At 46.3% G+C, this 23,602-nt stretch overlaps 1 protein-coding gene across 1 annotated transcript; it reads right to left on the bottom strand.

Moving 5' to 3' along the window:
* Positions 1-4,452: 4,452 nt before the first annotated feature.
* On the bottom strand, positions 4,453-17,284 carry TNFRSF18 (TNF receptor superfamily member 18). Its single transcript, XM_051988858.1, has 6 exons — positions 16,237-17,284; positions 14,387-14,518; positions 10,158-10,245; positions 9,351-9,436; positions 8,156-8,287; positions 4,453-7,878 (listed from the first exon to the last, which is right to left on the bottom strand). The coding sequence occupies exons 1-6, from the start codon at positions 16,400-16,402 to the stop codon at positions 7,757-7,759; spliced, it is 726 nt and encodes a 241-aa protein (XP_051844818.1). The 5' UTR covers positions 16,403-17,284; the 3' UTR covers positions 4,453-7,756.
* Positions 17,285-23,602: the final 6,318 nt, after the last annotated feature.

The raw sequence follows: 23,602 nt of genomic DNA, 5'->3' as shown, positions 1-23,602 counted from the left end.
CTCTCCATGCATGGGTTGGACTCGCTGACCACTGAAGACATCTCCAGTTCTCAAATTCTGTGACACGCAAGACATTTCAAAACATTAAAAGAAACATTCATGCATAATGAGTGTTGTAAACAAGGGAGCCATGAAGCGTTGTCTCTGGACTCCCCCATGTGGTTGGGGTGTACTTCCTTCTCTATGACCGCTTTGTGGTCTTATGTCAACCTTCTTAGCCGTTACCTAGAGTAACTCCACCCACATGGTCCCATAGCTGTGAGGTCCTTTGCCTAGTCTAACTTCCTCCCCACCCCCTTCTCCTGATGTGACTGATGATACCTGGGATTGAATAGTCTTCCTTAGGCTGCTACCACCCCATCCCTTTACTTGTTCTTACAAGTGTAGTTATAGCTTCATAAACATTTACTGAGATTATTGATCATCTCAATTTTCTTCCTTCCTACTAACTCCTCTGTTGCCCACAAACATTTCCAAATCTCCCCTTCTTTCAAAAACTCTGGCTTGGAAAATGTGGAAAAATAAAGACACATGCATTGTTGGTGGAGTTGAAAGCTGGTCTAACCATTCTGGAGAACAAGTTGGAACTCTACCCAAAGGGCTATAAAAACCTGAATATTCTTTTACCCGGCAATGCACGACTGGGGTCTGTTTTTCAATGGATCCTAAGAAGATAGAAAAAAAAAATCTATTTCTACAAAGATATTTATAGCCACTTTTTTTGTAGTAGCAAAACATTAGAAATTGAGGGGGTGTCCGTCATTCAGGGAATTGCGGTTGAAGAAGTTATGGTATTTGATAATGATGGGACATTTGTGTTTGAAGAAATGATGAGCAGGATGGCTTCAGGAAAACCTGGGAAGGCTTACGCAGACTGATGCAAGAATATGAACAGATGCAAAGTGAAGTGAGAACTGAGAGAACATCGTACAGCGTCACAACGATCAACCGTGAAAGACTCAGTTACTCTGATCATACAATGTTACAAGACAATTCCTAAAAACTCATCAGGAAAAACTCTATCCACCTCCTGATGGACTCAGCAGTATGATTTCACATGGATAATTAACATCACGTTGTTTGTCTTCTCAATGGGAAGAGGCAGGAGAGCAGGAGAGAATTTGGATCAAAAAAAAAATTAAACGAATATTAAAATAAGTTAATAATAAAATTTTAAAATAAAAGTAAAACCTGAGGTTTTCACCTCATACATCTTATATGAGCTGATGCAAAGTAACTGAAAAGAACCAGACCATTCATTGTACAGAGTAACCACAATATCATTCATGCTGAACTGAAAGACTTGGCTCCCCCAAGGACTCGCAATATAAAAATATTATGTATCTCCGGAGAAAGAACTGACGGATTCTGAGTGCAGATTGAAGCAACTTTTTGTGATTTCCTTATTTTTCTTGGATTTGGGGGATTTTTAACAACGAATGGAAATTTGTTTTACATGTATAACCAGTGTCATATTTCCTGTCTAAGCCCTCTATGATCTGACTTCCAGCTTTTTTTCGCCATTAAAAAATCTCTCTCAAAGTCACCACCGATCTCTTAATTGCCAAATTCGATGCCCTTTTCTCAGTCCTGGCCTTCCTGATCTCTTTGCAGCCTCTGACACCGATCAGTCTCCCTACTTGCCCTTGCCCTTGACCAGAACCTTCTCATTCCCTATCACTAATTCATCCTCTCTCTCATGACTTCCTATTAATCCTGAGTCTCCCCCAAGACTATGTTCTGGGCTCTCTTCTCTTCTTCCTCAGTATTATTTTGCTTGAGGGTTTCACCAGCTCCCACGGAGTCAAGGATCGTCTCTGGGTAGATGATTCTCAGCTTTCTACATCCAGCCCTAATCTCTCTCCTGAGTTTCAGGCCCACATCTCCAACCGTTTATTGGATGCATCAAATCGGATGACCTGCAGACATTCAAACTCAACCTAACAAAAATAAAAATAAAAATAAAAGGAAGGGGCACCATAGATAGTGCCCCAGGCCCTGGAGTCAGGAGGATGTGAGTTCAAACACAGCCTCAGATACTCACTAGCTGTGTGACCCTGGATATGTCATTTCACCCCAATTGCCTCCAAAACTAAAACAAAACAAACAAAAAATTTATTATCTTTCTCTCAAAACTCATCCCTCTCCAGAACTTCCCCACCTCTGTCAATAACATCACCATCCTCCCACTCACCCACAACCTCAAAAACATCCTCGCTCACTTCCCGTTTCCAACCAGCTGACAAATCTGTTTCTCCATCTCCATCTTATCATTCCTTCCCCTTCATTCCCATAACCATCTCCCTAGTTCAGACTTCATCAGCTCATACCTGGTCTATTATATCAGCTTTTTCATTGTTCTCCCTCATTCACTTTTCCAAGGCATCCTCCATATAACTGCCAAAGTGACTTTCCTGAAGCGCACATCAGATCACATCACTTCCCCAGCTCAATAAAGTCTGTGGCTCCCTAGTGACTCTAGGATCAAATAGCAAGACAGTTGCCCTGCAACTCTGCAGTCCAGTCAAAATGGCTTTTCTCTTATTCCCTACCCACAGCATTTCATCTGCCTGTGTGCAAGCTGCCCCTACGTCCAGAGAGAAGCCCTTCCTCACCTCTGCCTTGTGGGGTCCCCATTTCAAAGACAGCCTCTATACAAAGCCTTTCCTGATCTTTTTCCCTTTTATGAATTCATTTGGGAATATCGTGCACTCTCCCCCGAGAGAATGTAAACACCTTAAGGACAGGATGGCTTTATTTTTGGCTTTGTCTCCTCATCTCCTAGCACAATGCCGGCACATAGTAGGTGCTTTAATAAATGCTTGTTAATGGATTGATGGATGGATGAATACCACCATGGCGATCTTAGCTACTCATTAAAGCAGCCCCCCAAAGGGCTTCCACTCACCCACGCTGATTTGGTCTCCTGCCATTTTCTCTGTATTTTAGTCATAAGAAACATTTATTTTTTATATTCTGGCTGATGGTGAATGGAGATGTCTATCCAAGCTGGCCTCCTTGCCTCCCTAACCTCATCACTTCATCCCAATGTCAAGGTAGGATAAATTTCCAACCTGGCCTCCTTGCCTCCCTCACTTCATCACTTCATCCCGATGGCAAGGAAAGATCTGCTTATCCATCCAAGGGTCTTCTGTGAGTTCCAGGAGTGGGTGATGAGCTTTCCTGCCCCCAAATGACCATTTCTGGGTTCCACAGGCTTCCTGGAAACTTCAGCACACCCACACCATACATAGGTTAAAAGCAAAATTCCCAGGTGTCTCATCAGGATGCCAGCCCTTACCACAGAATCTGTCTGAGGAAGGAAAAGGGGAGGCCCCAGCGCCTTACTCCTGGCGTCAGCACACTGAGAGCGACCACAAACCTCTTCCGCTCCCCTCCCTCCCTCCCCTCCTGTGACCAAGCCCCCACTGCCGACTCATCTCGAGGCCTGGGAGACATGAAACCCAGCCTGGTGTCAAGGTAAGGTTCAGGACAGACACCGCCCAGATCCCACCGTTAACCCCACACTTGGGCCATGGTAGTCATAGCAGGGGCACAGTCCCGCCCAGGCTAGGGGGTCCAGCCGGGCCTGCGGCAGGAAAGGACGACCTGTCGCAGCAAAGAGATCCCCCGCATAGAGAGTGTCCCCTAGATCAGGGACTTCCCTGATCACCATGACGGCCCTCAGCAACCCGATGAGAGGATTCTCCCTAGGCCCTGGCATCATCTTCTCTGCATCACTACCCCCCAGCTTAGGCGCTGGGCAGAACCCAGTCCCTGACTTGGAGGTCCTTGGGAAGAGAGGTCATAAACAGAAAGCTCCCTAGATAGGAGGCTCCCTCTCTCCTTCACACTCCCTTCCCCCACCCTCCACCTTCTTCCAAGATCTACCAGTACTTGGAAAACAGCTCCCCCGCCTCTCAGACAAGCCCCTGCTTGCTGCCTCACACCCATTCTTGATAGGCTCCAGTTCTACTCCATTGCCTCAAGCTTTGGCTCATGTTCCATAAGAAGGTGTGGGGGAACTGTCCCTCATGTAGAAACAGAGTTGGGGGGGACCTTCTAGACAGCTCTTGGATTTGGGGTTCTGGGAGACAGGAATTTGAGAATCTGTATTCCCCTCCCACTCCATGAACTACAGAATGAAAAATGAAGGTATAGAGCTTGAATCAAGGTCCAGGAGACAGAGGACCATAGATCTACAGCTAGAATGGACCTCAGAGACCAGTAACTAGTCCAACTCCTTAGTTCTACCTACACTGGGGGAAACTGAGGCTCAGGGAAAAGTAAGTGGCCCAAGAACACACATAGTGACAATTCTACTCTATCACATAGTAAGGCAGAGAATATGGCATGTGCCAGAGAGAAGTTTATCAATCAGTTAGACAATAAGCAGCGAATATTTACACTGGGCTTAGTGCTAGGGGTACAGGTACAAAAATAAATTCACACTTGTCCTTAAGGAATTTTATTCTACCCGGGAGACAACAAAAACACTTAGAAGTATAAAAAAATAAATCCAAAGCCTTTTGGAAGAATTGTACAAAGTGGTCCTTAAGAGGAGTTTTCAAAGAAGAGACTTGGATTAGTCCAGGTTGGATTCACAATCCAAGTAACGATGGGTCAGATTCACAATCCAAGAGTTACAATTGGTCGGATTCTCAATCTGAGTTACAATTGGTCAGATTCACAATCTGAGAGTTACAACTGGTTGGATTCACAATCCAAGTTACAATTGGTCAGAGTCACAATCTGAGAGTTACAATTGGTTGGATTCACAATTCCGAGTTACAATTGGTTGGAATCACAATCCTCTTTATTTTCCCATTCCATGTCAAAAGGCTTGTGCCCTGTTGCTATCCAGCCTTAATCACTGAATGGGTGTAACCTCAGTCAAATTGAGACCTGTTGAAGACCTTAGCTTAAAAACGTCCACTGCATTCTGGACCATTCTCCAGTCATCCTGATCTATATTTGGCTGCTGGACCCAGATGGTTCTGGAGGGGAAATTGAGGCAGGCGACCATGCAAAGCCCTCCTTCACTTAAATCTAATTCATCTGTATGTCATGGCATCATTTCCTATGTCATGGTTCTCTTCGAGAAAGGACAAAAAATAAAAACAACAACAGAAAGAACAAAGAAGAAGAGAAGAAGGAGTGAATTCCAGGCAAGGGGGAGAATCAGTGCAAACTACTAAAAATGAGATATCATATGGGAACCTGAGCAGAAGGACTAACATAATCTGACCATATAGTGTGAGAGCAAAGGGGATGTATGAGAAGGTAGGTTAGGACCACGTCATGTGGCCTTTAAAAAGAGCTATTGCTCCATGATCCTAGTGACAATGGGAAACCACTGGAATTTACTGACCAGGAGAGTGAGTGCCCAGAGCAGGACTTTATGAAAATCACTTTGGCATCTGTGAGGAGACTAGATTGAAGAAGTGACACAGATTACAGATTTAGAGCTGGAAAGAAGCCATCTAATCCAATCTCTTTATTTTACAGATGGGAAAACTGTTCAGTTACACGGGTCAGAAGAGATGGGCACTTGGACTCAAACCCAACACTCTTTCCCATGCATCATCTAGCCCATTACTTACCAGGTCACACATTTTATAAATGGAAAAGTTGGGATTTAAACCTAAGTCTTTGCCTCCAGAGCAAGTATTCTTTCCAGGCTCCCAAATTACCTTCCTTGAAACTTGACACAAGAAAGAAGAGTCGGTTTGGACACATTGGTTTGAGAGTCTGAACCACAGTCATGTCCACATGAGTGGAGGAAGGGAAACTCCTGAGAGAAATGTTAGAGAGCCAGAAACAATAATTAACTGTTCCCTTCCTGGAGGCTCAGTGACTCCAGGCTAGCCTGGCTGACTTTTGACCAAAGGAAAGTTCCATGGAAGTCATGTCACCTGAGCAACGAGGGTCTGAGGAAGGAAAGATTGTAGACGGACAAAGAAACATGAAAGAGATTGTAACAAGTCTCTTTAAAGATCGCAGTAACAGGAAGAACACAGGGTTTCAAGCCAGGCAAGATCTGTATTCAAATGCTACTTCTGACACTTATTTTCTTTGCTGAATCTCAGGCTCTTTACCTATAAAAGCGATAAGCTTGCCCACATGCCCAGCATAGAACTGGGAACACTAATCCAGCATTGAAACCGAGCTGTGTAACTTAACTATACGTTGCAGAGATAACAACCTACCTTGGTGGAGGGAGTTTCCTCACCTGGGAGCTTCCTCCTTTGAGGAAATCTAGCCCAGTGGAGGAAAGGGGGGTCAGGGCAGAAAGCCATCCCACCAGTACCATCTTTACAGGGTTAAAAGGACAATATGAGAAAGCAAAAACTGTCAAATGCTCTATGAATGAATGAGTATTATTTTAAGTAAAGACATAGGAACTCAAAGGAACAGGAGGGTGGCTAGGACCAGCATCCCTGGGATTGGGAGGGCTCTTCTCTCTTGCCAAAGTGGTCTGCCCATGATGCAGAAGGGAGGAAAGGAGCAGCCCGTTAGTGCCCCAGAACTCGCAATGAAACCCTGGGGAAGGGATAGCCTTATTGGAAGGGAAGCTTGTGCTCCTGACACTGACAAAGGAGAAAGTGACCATCTGGAACAACTCCATCACGGGACATCCACTGATAATAATTATTTAAGCACAACAACAGCTATTTTTTGTACATATAACATCTCATCTAATCCTCACAATAATCATGAGAGATAAGTGCTATTATTGACTGCATTTTACAGATGGGAAAACTAAGTCTGAGGACGATAAAATTACTTGCTCAGGGTCACGCAACTAGTATCAGAGACAGGATTTGAATTCATATCTTCAGGCTATCCCACTTAGCACCTAGCCACAGGTCTACAAATATCCCAAGTTCAATTGCTCCTCAGCTATTAGATTAACAAAATGATGGAGAACTGAGCTAGAGATTATTCAGTCTCCCTAAAGCCCAGGCAATCTCCTCCTTGCTCCCCATCTTCCCATGGTCCAGTTCTCTGTGTTTTGAAGGAAGTTAGGTGGAGTCAGGAGGATTTGAGTTCAAATCTAACCTCACTTATTAACTATGTGACCCTGGACAAATCACTTTACCTCGTTTATAGGTTTAAAAAAACAACATAAAAAGAACTAGAGAAGGAAATGACAAAGTATTTTTGCCAAGAAACCCTCATCTCCATAGGGTCCCAAAGATTTGGACATACCTAATTGGCTTTAAAAAAGCCAACAACAACAAAAAAAGGGGGGTTCTGAAAAATAGAAGAACATTCTAGGAAGGGAGAAATAGCAAAGGCAAAGGTCCAGAGGTAGGACAAGAATTAAACCTGTGGGGGTCCAGCCCCCTGGAGTCCATCCCCCTGGGGTCCTGCCCCAGTCTGGTGAGTTGCTCCATTCACAGTTGAAGTTGCCCAAGAGCCAGCTCTCCCCTTCCTCCTTCTGTGCCTTCTCTCCTTCAGTGCCAAGGTCTGAGTTGGGGTCTCTCCATAGGACCCCCGAACCCGATGCCGCCTTTGTGAAGGGCTTAGATCTGGAAAAATGGCTCCATTTGCACTTGGTGGGTCCAAAGATTTTCAACCGTCTCACATTGGAAGGGATCTTAGTTGGGGTATTCTGACCCTGTCCTCAGCAGCTTCAGGTGGGAGAGAAAAGGGGACCGACAGACAGGAAGCTGGCTTCTCTCTTTGTTTCTCTGGGGTATCCCCTTCAAAGTTCCAGATTGCGGTGGGCTGGAGAGTCAGGGGAGCTCCTTTACGCCCACGGGTGACCCGCCGCAGCCTTCTCCTCCGCTGTCTTCTCCCCCCACTCCTCTTCTGGGAAAGGGCAGTTGCCGATATCGTCAGGGGGCCCAGGCCCCAAGGGTAAGATGGGCTCTGGAAACGGGAGCACAGGTGAGCTCTGGGGTCACTCTGGGAACCTTGCCCTGACTAGGGATGAACGGAGGGCCGCTTTTCCCGAGACGCGGCAGGGTCAGCCCAATCCCCAGCTGTTGGGTATTCTGGGTAGGATGGGGGAGGCTGGCCCATAACCCAGGCCATGGTTGGGGCGGGAATGGCGAAGGGACGTGGCGGGCCAGGGTAGCCTTCCCATGGAGGTCTGGGGGATAGTTGAGGTACCACCGCCCTCCCCCCCAATCCCAGCAGGACTGACCTCTGTCTTTGGTGGAAGGCTCCTTTTTGGCCCACCAGAAGTGGAGGACCAGCTGGACAATAACAAGCATGAAGGTAACCGTGGTTAGGCCTATGAGGATGGCCACGAGGATGCTGGAGGAGTCAAAGAGACCTGCAGGGACAGGCTAATGAGACTTCCCAGTTTGGGGGAGGGGAAGGGGCACCACAGAGATAGACCCCCAGAGATGAGCGCCAACCCTGCCCCCACCCAAACGCGGCAAAGGGCCGAACTTGAGACTTCACTGACTCAGGGAACTCGCGAGAAAGGAAGGCCTCTCCACTAGAGCAGGTGGACAGCTCTTAACTCAGGGCCTCCATCACTGCGAGGCTGTCTCAGTCCCAGAGCGCCTCATTGGCTGCACTTGAACCCAGACCTCCCTGGCTCCGAGACCAGCTCTCCACCTGCCAGTGATACAATGCCTCCCCATTGCCGGGAAAATCCACCCCCCTGGCCTGACATTTAAAGCCCGGGATTCCCCCTGCTCCATCCATTCCGGTCAAACTGGCTCACTGGCCTTCCGCCCTACACGATACTCCTCCCGCCTTGGGACCTTTCGCGCCCAGAATGCTCCGCTCCTCGCCCTGCTCCCCAATAGAATACTTCCGCGCAGGGCTGGGAGCTGCCTCCTCCAGAAAGCTCTCCAGGCTTCCCCCAGGCACAGGGCTTTTCCCGATACTTTGTATTTACTTCTTAGGAAGCAACAGTATCTTTCCTCTCCCAGAGAAAATGTAAACTCCCTGCGGGCAGGTCCCCTTTCGGTTTTTTAAATCTCCAGAGCTCAGCACTGTAGTCTGGCACAAAGTAGATACTTGAAAGGTAATCGGAGGGGCCTCTAGGTGGCGCAGTGCATAGAGCACCAGCCCCCAAGTCAGGAGAACCTGCGTTCAAATCTGTTCTCAGACACTTAACTCGTCCTAACTGTGTGACCCTGGGGACTTCACTTAACCTCAATTGAAGAAGAAAGGAAAACAGCTGTTTCTCCCCAGCAATAAATAAATAAAAAAATGAAATGAAAATAAAAAGCTAATTGGATTGAATTTCTCAATCCCAAGGGGCCCACGGGTGGGACCCAAGAAGCTGCAGTCCTGACGTGTGCAAATAGGAAGAGAGAGGGCTGCGGGAGGGGGGCAAGGAGGGGGAGGGGGAGGGAGAGGGGGAGGGGAAAGAAAACTACCTGATTCTGGAAGCAGGGCCATCCCACACAGCACGTTATGGGTTCTGTTCCCTGGCCGGACGGTGAGAAATCCCTCCCTGGCACAGCTGCGACCCAGACGCACAGAAACAGAAGAGAAGCCTGATTAAGCTGCAGGCTGAGGGGGGTGAGGGGGTGGGGGAGTGGGGCGCACACTGCGGATCTCCAGGTTTCCGCAGGGAAGCATTGTTCTCTGCAAAGCTCCAAGGCATCCACATGGGCTCCGTGTGCCGGACCTCCTGCCCCAGCACCCGCAGTCCTAACATGCTGTTACTCCCAAGGGGAGAGACTGGCGGTTTGGTGGTTAAGCCACGAGGCGCCCTCCTCCTGGAAACCCCGGATCAGGGTTGTTAGCTGGTGACTCCCATCCCCTCCCGTAGGACTTAATTCTGAGCACCCCCCCCCCCCCGCCCTCCTCCATGTTGGGCAGGGGCTGCTTGGGTGGTAGTCTCGCCCAGAGGCGGTATGGAGCCCTAGTCTCAAGGGAACAGCCAGAAGAGCTTTGATTCCCAGTTTCCCAGCAGCCCCTCCCTCCACCTTGACTCCAGGCAAGAAAGCTCTAGTGAGTGAATGCTGGGAACTTCTGGAGCACAGGGACTCAATTTTTGCCTTTCCTGTCTCTTCAGTGCTTAGCATACAGTAGGCACTTAATAAATGCTTGCTGACTGCCAGAAGGAGTTTACAGCAGGCTGTTAAGGCACTCAATCCAACCAGATACCCTAAGTTTTTCCCAGTATGTGCCCTGAGCCATTGCACCTCCCTCCCCCCCACCCCCCAAATCCAACTTACTCAGTCCAGGGCAGACATTTGTCATCCATGCCGTTTGAGTAAGTTCCATCTTCACAGTCCTTGCAAGAGAAGCCGAAAACAAAGGATCCTGGGGACAGAACAATGAACAGCTGGCTGGGAGGGATGGCAGAGCAGGGGGAGGGGGGGAACAGACTCTGGAGGAGGGGACACATCCCCCTTTGCCCAGGAATGGAGGACCCACCATGACTGGGGGAGGGGGGAGCAGGGCACAGCAGTCAGGTGTCTGAGGGCAGGTGTGTGGAAATATAGGTGTGTATATAGGCTGCTCACACGTGTGCATGCTCGTGCATTCGGCATGGTGTGCTTACCCAGTGCATACATGTGCACACATACATGTGTTTGCCTATATGTGCGTGTATAGTTTATATTGTGTCATTGCTTTGTACGTGGGTGTGTTATTTATATGCATGTGTGTGTGCAGTGTTTATATGTGTGAATATACACAGATTTTGATTCTGTGCATAATACACACGTGTGTGCATTCATGTGCATAACATGTGTGTAATGCACGTTTATTGCATATAGATTTAGATCTGTACCAGCCCGCATGTGTGCGTGTGTTTTATACATGAATGTTTACATACACACCTGTAGCATTCCACACAGTATACATGTATGCACATATACATGTGCTCTACACGTATGTTTATAGCCATACACGCACATATGTGTCACATGGTACATGCATACACGTATGCTGTATGTATGCATGCTGTATGCATATGTGCACATATGCATTGTATCCGATAGCCATACATATATACACACATATACACATATGCACACACATAAACATACACACATGCATACGCACATGTCTGGTTCTAGATCCCCAGCCTTGGCCATCTTGCCCTTGACTGACACCCCTGGATTCACGTCCATCATCTCTCTCGCCTGGATCACTGCCCAAGCCTCCTGGTGTTCTCGCTGCCTCCGCTCTCTCTTTTCTCCCATCCACCCTCACTCGGCTGCCTGAGAGTTCTCTCCAAAGTGCAGATCTGACCCAGTCATGCCCCAGTCACCAGATGTCTCTAATTCCCCATCACTTCAAGGACAAAGCACAAAATCCGGTGGCTGTTTCATGGACAATCTGGCTCCATCCTTCCAGGCTTATGACCCGTGACTTCTCACACAATCTCCATTCGGCCTCATGCCATTTCTCATCTCCCATCTTGATGGCCAGACACTAGTCCTAGAGAGACTCCCTGCTTGTGGTTCCCTCTCAGACTGTCAAGCTTACCTCAAAGCTCAGCTTTTCTTTCTTTCTTTTTTTTTTTTTTAATAATTATAACTTTTTATTGACAGAACCCATGCCTGGGTAATTTTTTACAACAGTAAAGCTCAACTTTTCTGATCTATTAGCTGCTGCTGCCTTATCCCCTCCCTTTCTCACCTCCCCCACAAATTATTATATTACCACTATAATTGAAATTCAAATCAGATAATATATTCTATAACTATATATTTACATAACATATAAAATTATTATATTATGAAAAATATATTACCATTATATTAAATTTACTTTGTACACATTTTGGGTTTTTTCCCATTTCTATGTACACTCCAATTAGAATGGAAAGTGCTTAATGTCTGGAATTGCTTTGGTTTTTGCTCTTTTAATCCTAGATCCTCTAGCACAGTGCTAATATACAGTAAGTGCTTAATATATGCTTATTCATGGATCATTTCTACCTGGCTTCTACTCTTAAGTTGAGGGCCCCTGGAGAACTAAACACACTGGGATTTAGCCAAGCCTTCACCATTGCAGGTAAAGCCTTTTATTCACATCCAATTTATTCTTTACCACACATCCTATTTGATAAACACTAAGAAATTATTCTGTATTCTATAGCAAGCTATTCTAACAATCTCTATCATGTATTCTAATATTTTATGTTAACCTCTTTTAATATTCTATACATTCTAATGTTCCATATCAATCACATCTAATTTCTCTTTAGAATCCCATGGGCTTCCCTACCACGAGTTAGCCACTTAAATATCCCAGAGGCTCATTTCCTTTCTGTCTTTGTATCCCCAGTGCCTGCCATATGACAGTTAGTGAATACTTACTGAATTTAGTTATCAAGTTCAATATTTTCAAAGTAGAACTTTATTTTATTTCACCCTCTGAGTCCTTCCTCCTCCAGATTTCTCCTTTTGTGATGGAGCACAGAGTGAGCTTGCTTATTCACTGTCCATTTATTGAGTGTCCGACTAATAGCCCCACTTCCTTTCAGTTCCCTGTTTCAGACTATCAGAATAGCTTGATATAGATTATTAGAACATGTGGAATATATGATATAGACTATTAGAATAGCTTAATATAGAACATAAGATATTAGAATAGCTTTATGTGGATTATTACACTATTATAATCACATTAAAATATAATAGGTTATATTATATGAACAATTAGAATCGATTGATATAGAAAATTGAGATATGACATATAAACATAATGTACTTTAAAAGATGGATAGAGATTATTAAAATATATAAATATATGATAGGGACTATTTAAATCGATTATATACAATATTAGAATATATATTGTAGAATATTAGAATAGATTTATATATAGAATTAAAAGAAATAGAATATATGGTATCAAGTATTAGCATATATACAATATTAGAATATATAGAATATAAACATAGATTGATATAGGATATTAGCACATACAGATATAGTATATGGAATATTGTTAAGAGACAGATCAATTCTCCGAGGCTCTCAGAGAACTCATCTGTCCCTTAACAATACGTCCCTTAACAGAATATTTTTAAAGATGTGAATAGAATATTATAGTCTATTAGGAAATGTTGATATGGAACATTAGAATACCTTGCTATAGAATATGTAGAATGTGCTCTAGAATATTAGAAAGTATTGATATTCAGTACTAGAATATATTATAAGAAACATGATATATTGAAAAGATGATATAGAATGTTAGAATACAAAGAATACATGCTATGGAATATTCAGATCATGGTGAAGCCGTCTGCCTGGAGATGCTCCATGAGTTGACTGGAGCTGATGGGATGGTCCCAGGTACACACCTCCCCCAGATCTCTTTAAGTGCTTCTGCTTGGTCCCCCGGGCTGGCGTTCCTAGCTCTGCTGCTGCCCCAGCCCGGTTCACCCTGTGCTGCTGCTGCTGCCCCTAGAACTCTCAAACCACAGTTCTAACCCTGGGTGTGACTGCTCTGCTCGCTCTTTTGGTGATTCTCCACTGCCCTGACCATGATGCATCACTTCTTGACCTTGCATTTCAGACCTCCACAATCTGGTTTCAACCAAATAGTCAAACCTAATCGCCCTCCTTCCCCTGACCTAGTCCAGCATGCGGTCCCTCTGGAACACTCCCATTCTGGGCTCTTCATCAGCCTTCTCCTCCTATTTTTATTCTCAGCATCCTCTTGAGCTGAAAGTCTCTTCTCTCTCTTCTCCCACCATGGTTACTCATTTAAACCTGAACTCAGCTGCCACCTCCTCCAGGAGGTCTTCCTAGATCCCTCTCCCCAGCCTCAGAAAAAAGTGATGGATCTTTATCTCATTCTTCCACACATACTGCGCACATATTCTGTGCTTCCCCCATGTGTTTTTGCATCTTTGCATCCCCAGGGCTCATTCTAGGACCTTCAACAACCATCTATGAAGCCCTAACTAAAACCCCTAGTTGTTAGTATCTTCTTACTCCTCAGACAATAATTATGCACTCCCCCCCAAGTAGAATATGAACACCTTAAAGCCAGGAACCCTGGCCCTGTGCCCTTTATTGCATCACAATGTCTCCTTATTGGAAGGCTAGCATATGCAGATACATGGAATTAGGAGATGGAATGGTGAGTTCTGGGTTTGTCCAGGATGGAGGGAATGGGACAGAACGTAATAAGAAACACAGCTGGAAAGGTTGGGTGGAGCCAGGTTGTAAAGGACCTTATATGACAGGTTTACTCAACATTAGGTGCTTAATAATTGCTCAGATGAAAACTCCTTGAAGGTATCACTTTTGTCTTTGTGTCCCTAATGCTTGGCATAGGGACAGTATACAGCAGGCATCTCCTAAGTGCTCAGCTTTGCCCCGCTCCAGCATCCCCTGAGCTCCACAGCTGTTAGGTCAGCACGCAGAAGCCACAAAGCAGAAAACAGGGAGCAGAGTGCAAATCTGGCCGCATCAGACCGAAGCGGGGTCCTCACCATGTATGAGGACCTGTTGGCCGGGCGAGCATATGTGCCTCTTGCACTTGCTGCAGTCTGAGTCTTCACAGAACTCTCCGGGTCTGGCACAGGTGCAGTCTTTTAGCTGATTAGATGGGCAAGGCTTGGTACCTGGGAACAAAAGTCCAAGGTGTCAGGGACCGTCTCCAGGAGCAGGGGCAGGACCGGCCCCCTCTCAGACACAGGGGACCGGGCACCCTGGAGACAGCTGTGATCTAGATCAGACACAGACTCATAAAAGGTAAGTCATCGGGTCAGGGGATTGCAGGTTTAGAAGTAGAAGGGACCTTGAATGCCCCCTTATTTTAGAGATGGGGAACCTGAGGCTCAGAAGGAGAAAGTCTCTTGGGGAGTCGCACAGCTGACTGCTAAATGATCATTTAACCTTATTAAGGAAATCCACCAATCAATGAATCCATCAAGGTAGCAAGCATTTTATATAGATTTAAGATCGGCAAAGTGCTTTACTTCTGGCAAGCTCGTTTATTAAGTCATTTGCTTGTTCCAGGTAATGTGCTAAGCTCGATACTTATGGAGCCCCTGCCCTTGAGAAGCTTACATTCTAGGAAGGTGGAAGCCAGCTTGTAATAGGAGGAAAAAAGGTCCTACGGCGGCAGGGTGGGTAGAATATGACCTTTCAAGGGAGGGTTCTAGCACCCACCACTTCTCCAGCAACCCATTCTATCTCTGGACAGCTCCCTACATCATCAGGTCTAAATCTACAGGTCTACTCTCTCTTCTGTCCCTCTTTCCCCCCATTGCTCCCCAGGGATCAGGTTGAATAAGCTTAACCCCCCCTCTGTGTGGCAGCCTTTCTAACACAATCACAGCTCTCATCTCTCCTCTCCAGTAAACTTAAGTTTCTCATTTCCAGTCCAAGTGGGAGAGGTCGGGACTGGGAGGCGCGAGGTCTCCGTCATATTCCCAAACTGACCTATGGAACCTTGGGCATGTTATTCCCCCCTGAGCGCCCCAGGAAATGTTCTCAAACTCTAAGTTAGAGATGAGTTAAGGGATCCCTATCTAGGGTGGCTTTGCCCACGCTGGTGAAATGTTCCTTCAAGACTGTTCCCCTCTGCCAGCACAAACACATTCCTCACAATTGGGGCAAAAGTCACCCCCCCTCACTTTATCACCGGCCCAGCCACCAGTCATCTTTCCTCCCCCAGTAAAGGAATGGCTTCCCCACACACAACCCAAGCCTGGATGAATGCCAACACCCTCTTCTAGCAGAGTGGGAAGCCCCCTCGGGCACTGCCACGCCCAGCTCCGTGCTACCCAATGGAACTGGGGTCAATGAGCTGGCAGGTGGACTCCGCTCAAGCCTTGATCAAGGGCAGTGCATCCCTGCCTCCAATCCTCAGAAAAAGTCTCCTATAGGAGGAGACAATTCAGTTCCATGAGCATATATTAAGCACCCACTGTATACGTGCCAGGCATCAAGCCAAATGTCAGGGAAATGAAGCCGAGAACGAAAACGGTCCATTACACCAGTCCCGACTCCAATAGGAGGGGCAGGACACGGGATCCCGGGTACCGCGCTTTATCTTGTATGTGGTCAAGGAGAATGGTCAATAGGAAGTGGGGAAGTGAGGGACCAGGGGTCGAGGAGAATGGGGAGAGAAGCCCACTGCAGCTAGCAATCTCCTCAGCCCATCTCACTCGACACCCAGAGCCTCGACCCTCTCTCCCTTCCGAATGCTCCCTCCCGACCCTCCCCCCTCCCGTGCCGAGTCCGAGGAGGGGGCACACCAGGTCAGCCCCAAAGTCTCTGGCCCGAGGGCTTCTCCCCCCTTTGTCCCCCTCTCCCCATCACCTTCCCCCCTTACTCGAATTACACAGGCTACAGCAGCGTAAGACGTCCGCCTCCCGGTGCAGGAACCGTCCTGGCTCGCAGCGGGCGGGGAGGGAGGGAGCCAGCCCCGGCCCGTAGTCCTGCCCTCGAACCAGCGGGCAGAGGGAGAGGAAAGCCCACCACGCGGCTCTGGCCCCCATCGCTATCCGCGAGCCCAGCTTGTACCACAGCCCTCCGGCAGCGCCGACTCCGGGGGTATTTGAGACGTCGGGGTCCCTCCCTCTTGTGGCCCCACCCCCGTCTGACCGAGAGGGAGGAGGGATCGGGAGGAACTGGAGCCCGAGAGCTCAGGATCCCGGGTCGCGGCCCGGCCGGAGGCTGAGCTCGGGAACAAGTGGGGGTCCTTCTGCCCCAGTTCTGTGAGCCCGAATCCTGCTGAGCTCTTCCACGTGGGCTAGCCGTGGCTCGCGCTTTCCAGCACTCCCATACAGACGTCACAGACCGGAGGCCAGCACCCCCAGACACCAGATTAGCTCCTCAAGCAAACTTAAGGCTTCTCACGGTTCGGGCTTGGGGTCTCCGCAGCAGGTAAAATGCCCCACATTTACAGGCACCTATTGCAATATTCGAGGCACCAGGTGCTGGGGACCGCTTGTGGGGGCCCTCCCCGCTCTGCGAATCGGACGCCCGACACCGACCTCCTGCTGCTGACAGAAGACCCTCCGTCTCCAGACTGAGCTTTTTCTCCCGCTGTGTCCCACGTCTGAAATACTCTCCCTCTTTATCTCTGCCCTGGGCTTCCTTCAGGTCCCAGTAAAGTCCCACCACCTCCAGGAAGCCTTCCCCAATCGGCTTCAGTGCCAGAGCCTTCCTGCTGCTGCTCAGCTCCAACTTATCCTGCCTCGATCCGGTTTCACAGAGTTCTTTGTGGGGTGTTTCCCCCTTAAGCTGTGAGCTCCCTTAAGCACAGGATTCATATGTTTGCCTTTTTTTGTATCCCCTCAACACGGTAGGTGCTTAATAAATGCTTATAGACTGACAGGGGAGAGGAAGTCAAAACTGAGACAACTGCTATTCTCTCTCCTTTTTTAATAAAGCCTTTTCTTTCTTCTTCTTTTTTTTTTTATTATAGCTTTTTATTCACAAGACATTTGCATGGGTAATTTTTCAGCACTGACCTTTGCAAAACCTTCTGTTCCAACTTTTCCCCTCCTTGCCCCCCTCCCCTCCCCCAGATAAACTTTTTATTTTCAAAACATATGCATGAAGCACATATTTTATAAGGTGTGCATTTTATTTCATCTTGTATGTTTCTTAGGCTTTTTTCTATATTGTTGAAATTTGTGAACACTTGATTTTTCAGTAAAGGTTAACATTACAATGTTATAAATAAATAGGTCAATTATAAAAAAAAAAAAAAACACATGCATGGGTAATTTGACATTGACCCTTGCATCCTCTTGTGTTTCAGATTTTCACCTCCTTCCCCCCACCCCCTCCCCTAAATGGCAAGCCATCCAATATATGTTATGCATATTAAAATAGATGTTAAATCCAATATGTGTAAACATATTTATACAGTTCTCTTATGGCACAAGAAAAATCAGATCAAAAGGGAAAGTAAATGAGTAACAAAACAAAATGTGAACGAACAACAACAAAAAGAGTGAGAATGTTTTGTTGTGATCCATCCTCAGTTCCCACAATCCTCTCTATGGGTGCAGATGGCTCTCTCCATCACAAGACCATTGGAACTGGCCTGGATCTTCTCATTGTTGGAGAGAGTCACATTCATCAGAATTGATCGCCCTATAATATTGACAATTGCTGCCCTCAAGGACCCTGCAGTATACATCTACAAGTTGTTGTTAGCCACTTGTCATGCTCCAGGTTTTGTGTCAGGCGCATAGCAGTGGTCTTGTTTTGCTCCATGGTTACCTGCTATTAGTTGGGACCCTTTCCTGCTCTCTACCATCTCTCACCAAGTGACCTCAGCCCCTGCCATGGGTTCAATGGTCTCTCTGCAGATGATTCCCAATCCATACAGCCTAAGCTCCAGACCCCCACAACTAGCTGCCCGTTGGACGTCTCCAATTGGCTATCCAAGCAGATGGGCATCTCAAACTCAATGTGACCCAAACAAAACTGACTCTCCCTTCCTCCTCTCTGAAATCCCTTTTGAGTAGAGGGTTCCACCATCCTTCCACCCACCTAGACTCACTTTTTTGTCATCCTCAACAGCTCAGCCCCCTTCACCCCATGTCCTACCCAATTAGATATCAAATCCTTGTCATTTCTATCTTTAAGTCCTCCTCCTCTGCATGGTGACCCCACTGGTGCAGATGTCATCCCCTCCCACCTTGACCTGTGGAAATGGGGGCATCTGGGGGTTTCCCTGTTTCAAGTCTCTCCTCTTGCCTCCAACTCATCCTCCACTCGACTACCAAAAGGATCCTCCAAAAGCACAAGTCTGACCAGGTCACTCTCCCCTTCCCCTCCCCCCCCCTTTACCTCTAGAAGCCCAAATAAGCTCCTCTAGTTGACATTTAACATAGTTCACCATCTAAGTGCATCATGAAATGTGTGCAAGGGAGGAAGTAGAAGGTTGGAGAGGTCAGATGGGCCCCAGCCCCTCCCGATCGTATCTGTTACCTGTACAAATTATTTCCCCTTGCTCGAGTATAGGGAGGTAGAAAATGTGAAGAGTTTTGTTTTCACATTTGCAGTTATCGGGCACATAGCAACAACAACAACAACAACAACAACAAGACATTTACATGGCACTTAGAGGCTTGCAAAGAACTTGATATGTGATCTCATTTGGTCTTAATAATAACCCTGTGAAATAAATACTATTATTACACCCCTCTCCATTTTACAGGCGAAAAGACTGATAAGAAGAGTTAATTGATTCCTCCACAGGATCATAGGACTTATAAATATCCCAGGCAAACAGTAGACACTTAATATTGATTGATTGATTGATTAAAATTCAGGCCTTCGTGACAAACGTTTGACGAGTGAATAAAAAGTGGGACAGTAGCAGACTGCCCAAAACCTTGAATGCCACGTCCAGATGGAATGCCTGGGGAACTGAGTCTGGGCTGACATGAGGGAGGGGGAAAAGAGGAAGGACGCAGCTTTCAGGAAAAGGCATTCCAAGAGCATTTTCCCGAGATTGTAGAGTTGTGTGACTGGAAACAAGCATTTATTAAGCACCTACTATTTGTCAGGTCCTATGCTCAGCGTTAAGGATGAAGAGAAAGGAAAAAAGTAGCTTCTACTCTTGAGGAACTCATAGTCTAAGGTGTAAATGGCTCTTGACAAACTATGTATCCATAGGATAAATTGAGAGTAGTTTTAAAGGGATTGAGGAAGACTAGGAGAGGCTCCTGGCAAAAGCTAGGACGTTTGCTGAGATTTGAAGGAAGCTGGAAATCAGGAAAAAGAGGAGGACCTAGATAGGGCCAGTCATGAGGAATAGACAGGGAATTGAGAAATGGAGTGTTTTGAGGTAATTTGGGCTTAAATGACTTGCTCAGGGTCACATGGGTAGTAAAATGTCTGAGGCTGGATTTGAACTCAGGTCCTCCAGGCTCTGGAGCCAGTGCTTTATCCACTTAGCTACCCCAATGCAGCATCTCATAGAATGAACAACAAGGAGGTTCACTGGATCACAGAATGTGTGGGAGGGAATAAGGTGTAAGAAGGGTAGGAAAGGGCTTTGAATGCTAAATAGAGGGGTTTAGAGTTGATCCTGCAGGGGACTGGGAGCCACTGGAATTTACTGAGTAGGGAAGTGACACAGATTGATTTGACAGCTCAGTGGAAGGACTGTATGAGCAGGATGTGGGGTACAGAGAGGGGCTGTCCCAGGGATCCCCATGACCTCTGAACCACTTCTCCTCTGTGGGAGTCTTCCTCCTTACTACATCTCACATCCGGTCCTTCTTTGCCACCTCCTCACCTCCTCCCCCCAAACTAGGCTCTCACCCCCTTTTGCAAAGACTGTCATTCCTCTGCCCTAGCTGTTCTCCCCACTTACAATATCCCTCCTGTCTGATACCTACCGGGTAATCACATGGAACAGTTCTGACCACCCTCCTCTCCCCTGCTAAAGAATCTTCACTAACTCCCTACTGCCCAAAGGAGGGGGGAAAAAAAGCCCTAATCTTTCCTCTGGCATTCAAAGTCCTCCATAATCTAGTTTTCTAGTCTCTGCTTCCATTCCTCTCCATCTCGTATTCGATGCTCCACCAAACAAGACCAACTACCTTCTGTCTCCATCTTCATTTTTCTCTTTCCAACCTTCCATATTTACCCATGCTACCTCCAGAAGCCAATGCCCCTTCTTCCTCCATCCTCGTCTCCATCTTTCCTACCATGAAGTCTTTCCTGATGGCCCCCAAACCAGACGTGATCTTACCCTCTCTGACTTTCTCAGAGCTTTCAATGAAACTCCTGCATGATGGGGGGAACAGTAATTTCAGTCATGTCCACACGCAGAAACTCCAGGGTTTCCCTGCAGTATATCCTGGGATTGTCCCATAGCACAGAGGCTATACTCTAACTCATATTTTGGTAGCCATCCTTTTAATAATATAACATATTCTGCTGTCAAGATAGCAGAAAGAGGAAGCTCTCCCAAATTTCCTTCAAACAAGTAGAAAACTGCCTCCGAATTAGTCTAGGAGCAGGAAAGCTGCTCCAGCTTCCAGCAGGAAAAGTCTCTCTCACCAGGGAGAGAGGAGGGCAAGATGTAAGAGCAGCAGCAGCATCCGGCCTTACAGAGAGGCTGAAGCAATCCACCAGTGGGGCTCGACCCTTCTGCCAACTAGCAGATCCCCCAAGCAAATGAGCAGTCTGTGCAGCCCGGCAAGATCCCACCTCACAAGCTGTCAGGGAGCTTTGGACCCCAGGCTGGCCGGAACTGAAGGCCTAACCCTGGGCTGGTCACCAATGAGAACCAGCCAGCAGAAAGACTCTGTTTCTATAGCAACCCACTAGGGCCCCACCTTTCCTCCGGGACCATATTGATCAGCTTAGCAAGACCTCACCCCTGGAGGGAGCTAGCAGCTGCACCCAACACCCAGAGGAAGCCAACGGGGAGCTCCCCCACCCCATACAAGCCTAAAGGGAAGCTTATCTTTCAGAGAGAGCAAGCAGCTAAGCCCTGAAACCCAGTGACAGCCCTCAGGAGGATTCAAAACCCCAGCATGAGCCCAGTTGTCACATAAAAACAGCAAGCCAAAAAAAAAAAAAAGTCAGGAAAAAATGAGCAACAACCATAAAAACTTACTATGGTAGGGAGGATAGAAGTATAAATTCAGAAGAAGACTGTAGTATTAAAGTGGCTGCATGTGAAGCCTCAAAGAAAATTTTAATTCGGTCTCAGATCTAAAAAGAATTCTTGGAAGTGCTTTAAAAGAATTTGGAAAAACAAATTAGGGAAATAGAAGAAAAAATGAGAGTAATCCAAGGAAATCATTGGGGGGATAAAAAGAATAAATAATGCGAGGAGGAAATCACTCCTAGATGACCAAAGAAGAAACTGAGGCAGAGTTCCAAAGCAAAAAAAAACATACTTTATTAGAGGAGTTTGGCTCCCCTCCAACCAAGTGGACCCCAGGCCTTCCTCTGGATCTGAGGTACTATCTTCCTTTAGGGTTTTATTTTTATAGGGTTACAAGTATGCTTAAAAACAGAACAATATTTCATTGGTTGCCTGATAATGTACAGACTAAATTAGGAATATCAACAGGTTCACAAGGTGCGAGATGGGCAGTGCAGGCAATATTTCTGCTGAATAAATGTCATGAGATGCAGGATCCACTCTTTGGGTTGAGCAAGCAGAGATGGAGCATTCCACTGATCATGAAGTGGACGGGCCATCCCCAGATGGAGATAGCACCTCCCCAGGAATGCTTCAGGGAGGACTTAGGGGGCTTTTCCTCATAGCAGCATGGAATATGGGCAAGGCAAAATAAAGATGTTTCGCATCATTGTTCTTTTGTTACACACGAGGGTCTCACGTTTGATATACAAATGATTCGTCTTATATGAGCTAATTTCCCTAATGAATATGGAAACAAAAATCCTAAATAAAACATGAGCAAAGAGATCACAGCAAGTTAGCCCCAGGATACTACACTATGACCAAGTAGGATTTATACCAGGAATACAGGGCTATTATATATTATATATTTATTTATTATATTTATATTATATATTATATTTATTATATATTATATATTAGGAAAACGCTTAGCAGGATTGACTTATCAATAACCAAACTAAGAGAAATCATACAATTATCTATTCCATGGTCTGAACCCGATTCTTATTTTTCCGGGAGGCGAAAACATTTTCATACACCATTTGCAGGTTCTCAAACACAGCACTCCCTCCCCCTGCTCCCTGCTATATGCCTGGAATTCTCTCTTTCTGATTTCTCTGAATTTCTTCAAATTTCAGCTGAAATTTCATTGTCAGAAGCAAGGTAAGGTATAAAAGTCTTTTTTATACTTTTTTATACTCCCATCGGGGGTTTTCTTGGCAAAGATATTGGAGCGGTTTGCCTTTTTCTTCTCCAGATCATTTGACAGATGAGGAAACTGAGGCAGACAGGGTTATGTGACTTGCCCAAAGTCACACAACTAGTAAGTGTCTGACGTCAGATTTGAACTTAGAAAGATGAACCTAGTGCTCTAACCACTGTACCACCTTATGGGCCCAAGATAAGGCGATGAATCTTAGGTAAGCACTTTCTCTGAGACTGGGAGTATGAATATGAGCAAAAAGTCCCTGCCCTTACGTAGCTTCCTAGAGCCTTCCCTCTAAGATTACTTCTCTCTTGTATGTCCACGATTATTTGCATGTTGTCCCTGGAATTAGAATGTGAATGCTTAAGGCAAAGATAGTTCCTTTGTGTCTCCAGCCCTTAGGGTGGTGCTTAACATGTAATTAATGTCTAACAGATGTTTGTTGATTGACTATCAATCATTCAATAAGAATCATTAAGTGTCGACAATTTATTAAGCAATCAGAAGTGGAATAACTGTAAATGATGGCCAGAGCAAAGGTAGATCTCCAAGTGTAACTGGGCTGGAATAGAGGAGTGGATCATGGGAATGGAATAGATTGAGGAACTGGGAAATTATGGTATTTCCTAGAACAAGAGAAAGAAGCAGTGGGAAGAGGAAGATCTAGGCCAGAATTCACTGAAAAAAGAGGGAGAATGTCCCAGGAGTCCCAAGGTAAAGGCTACTCGTCCCTGGGTTGGATGATAGATTTGGACAGCAAAGACCTCCAAGGAGAAGAGGTTGCCCAGTGATGGGAGCAGGAGAAATGAATGAGCAGTTTTTGGTACGGTCAGTGGGACTGGTGAGTCTAGGGAAATA

Source organism: Antechinus flavipes, chromosome 3 (genome assembly GCF_016432865.1).
Source record: "Antechinus flavipes isolate AdamAnt ecotype Samford, QLD, Australia chromosome 3, AdamAnt_v2, whole genome shotgun sequence".
In the NCBI taxonomy this organism is placed as follows: domain Eukaryota; kingdom Metazoa; phylum Chordata; class Mammalia; order Dasyuromorphia; family Dasyuridae; genus Antechinus; species Antechinus flavipes.
Note: the sequence above shows the minus strand (reverse complement) of the source record. Positions and strands in the feature narration are given on the sequence as shown.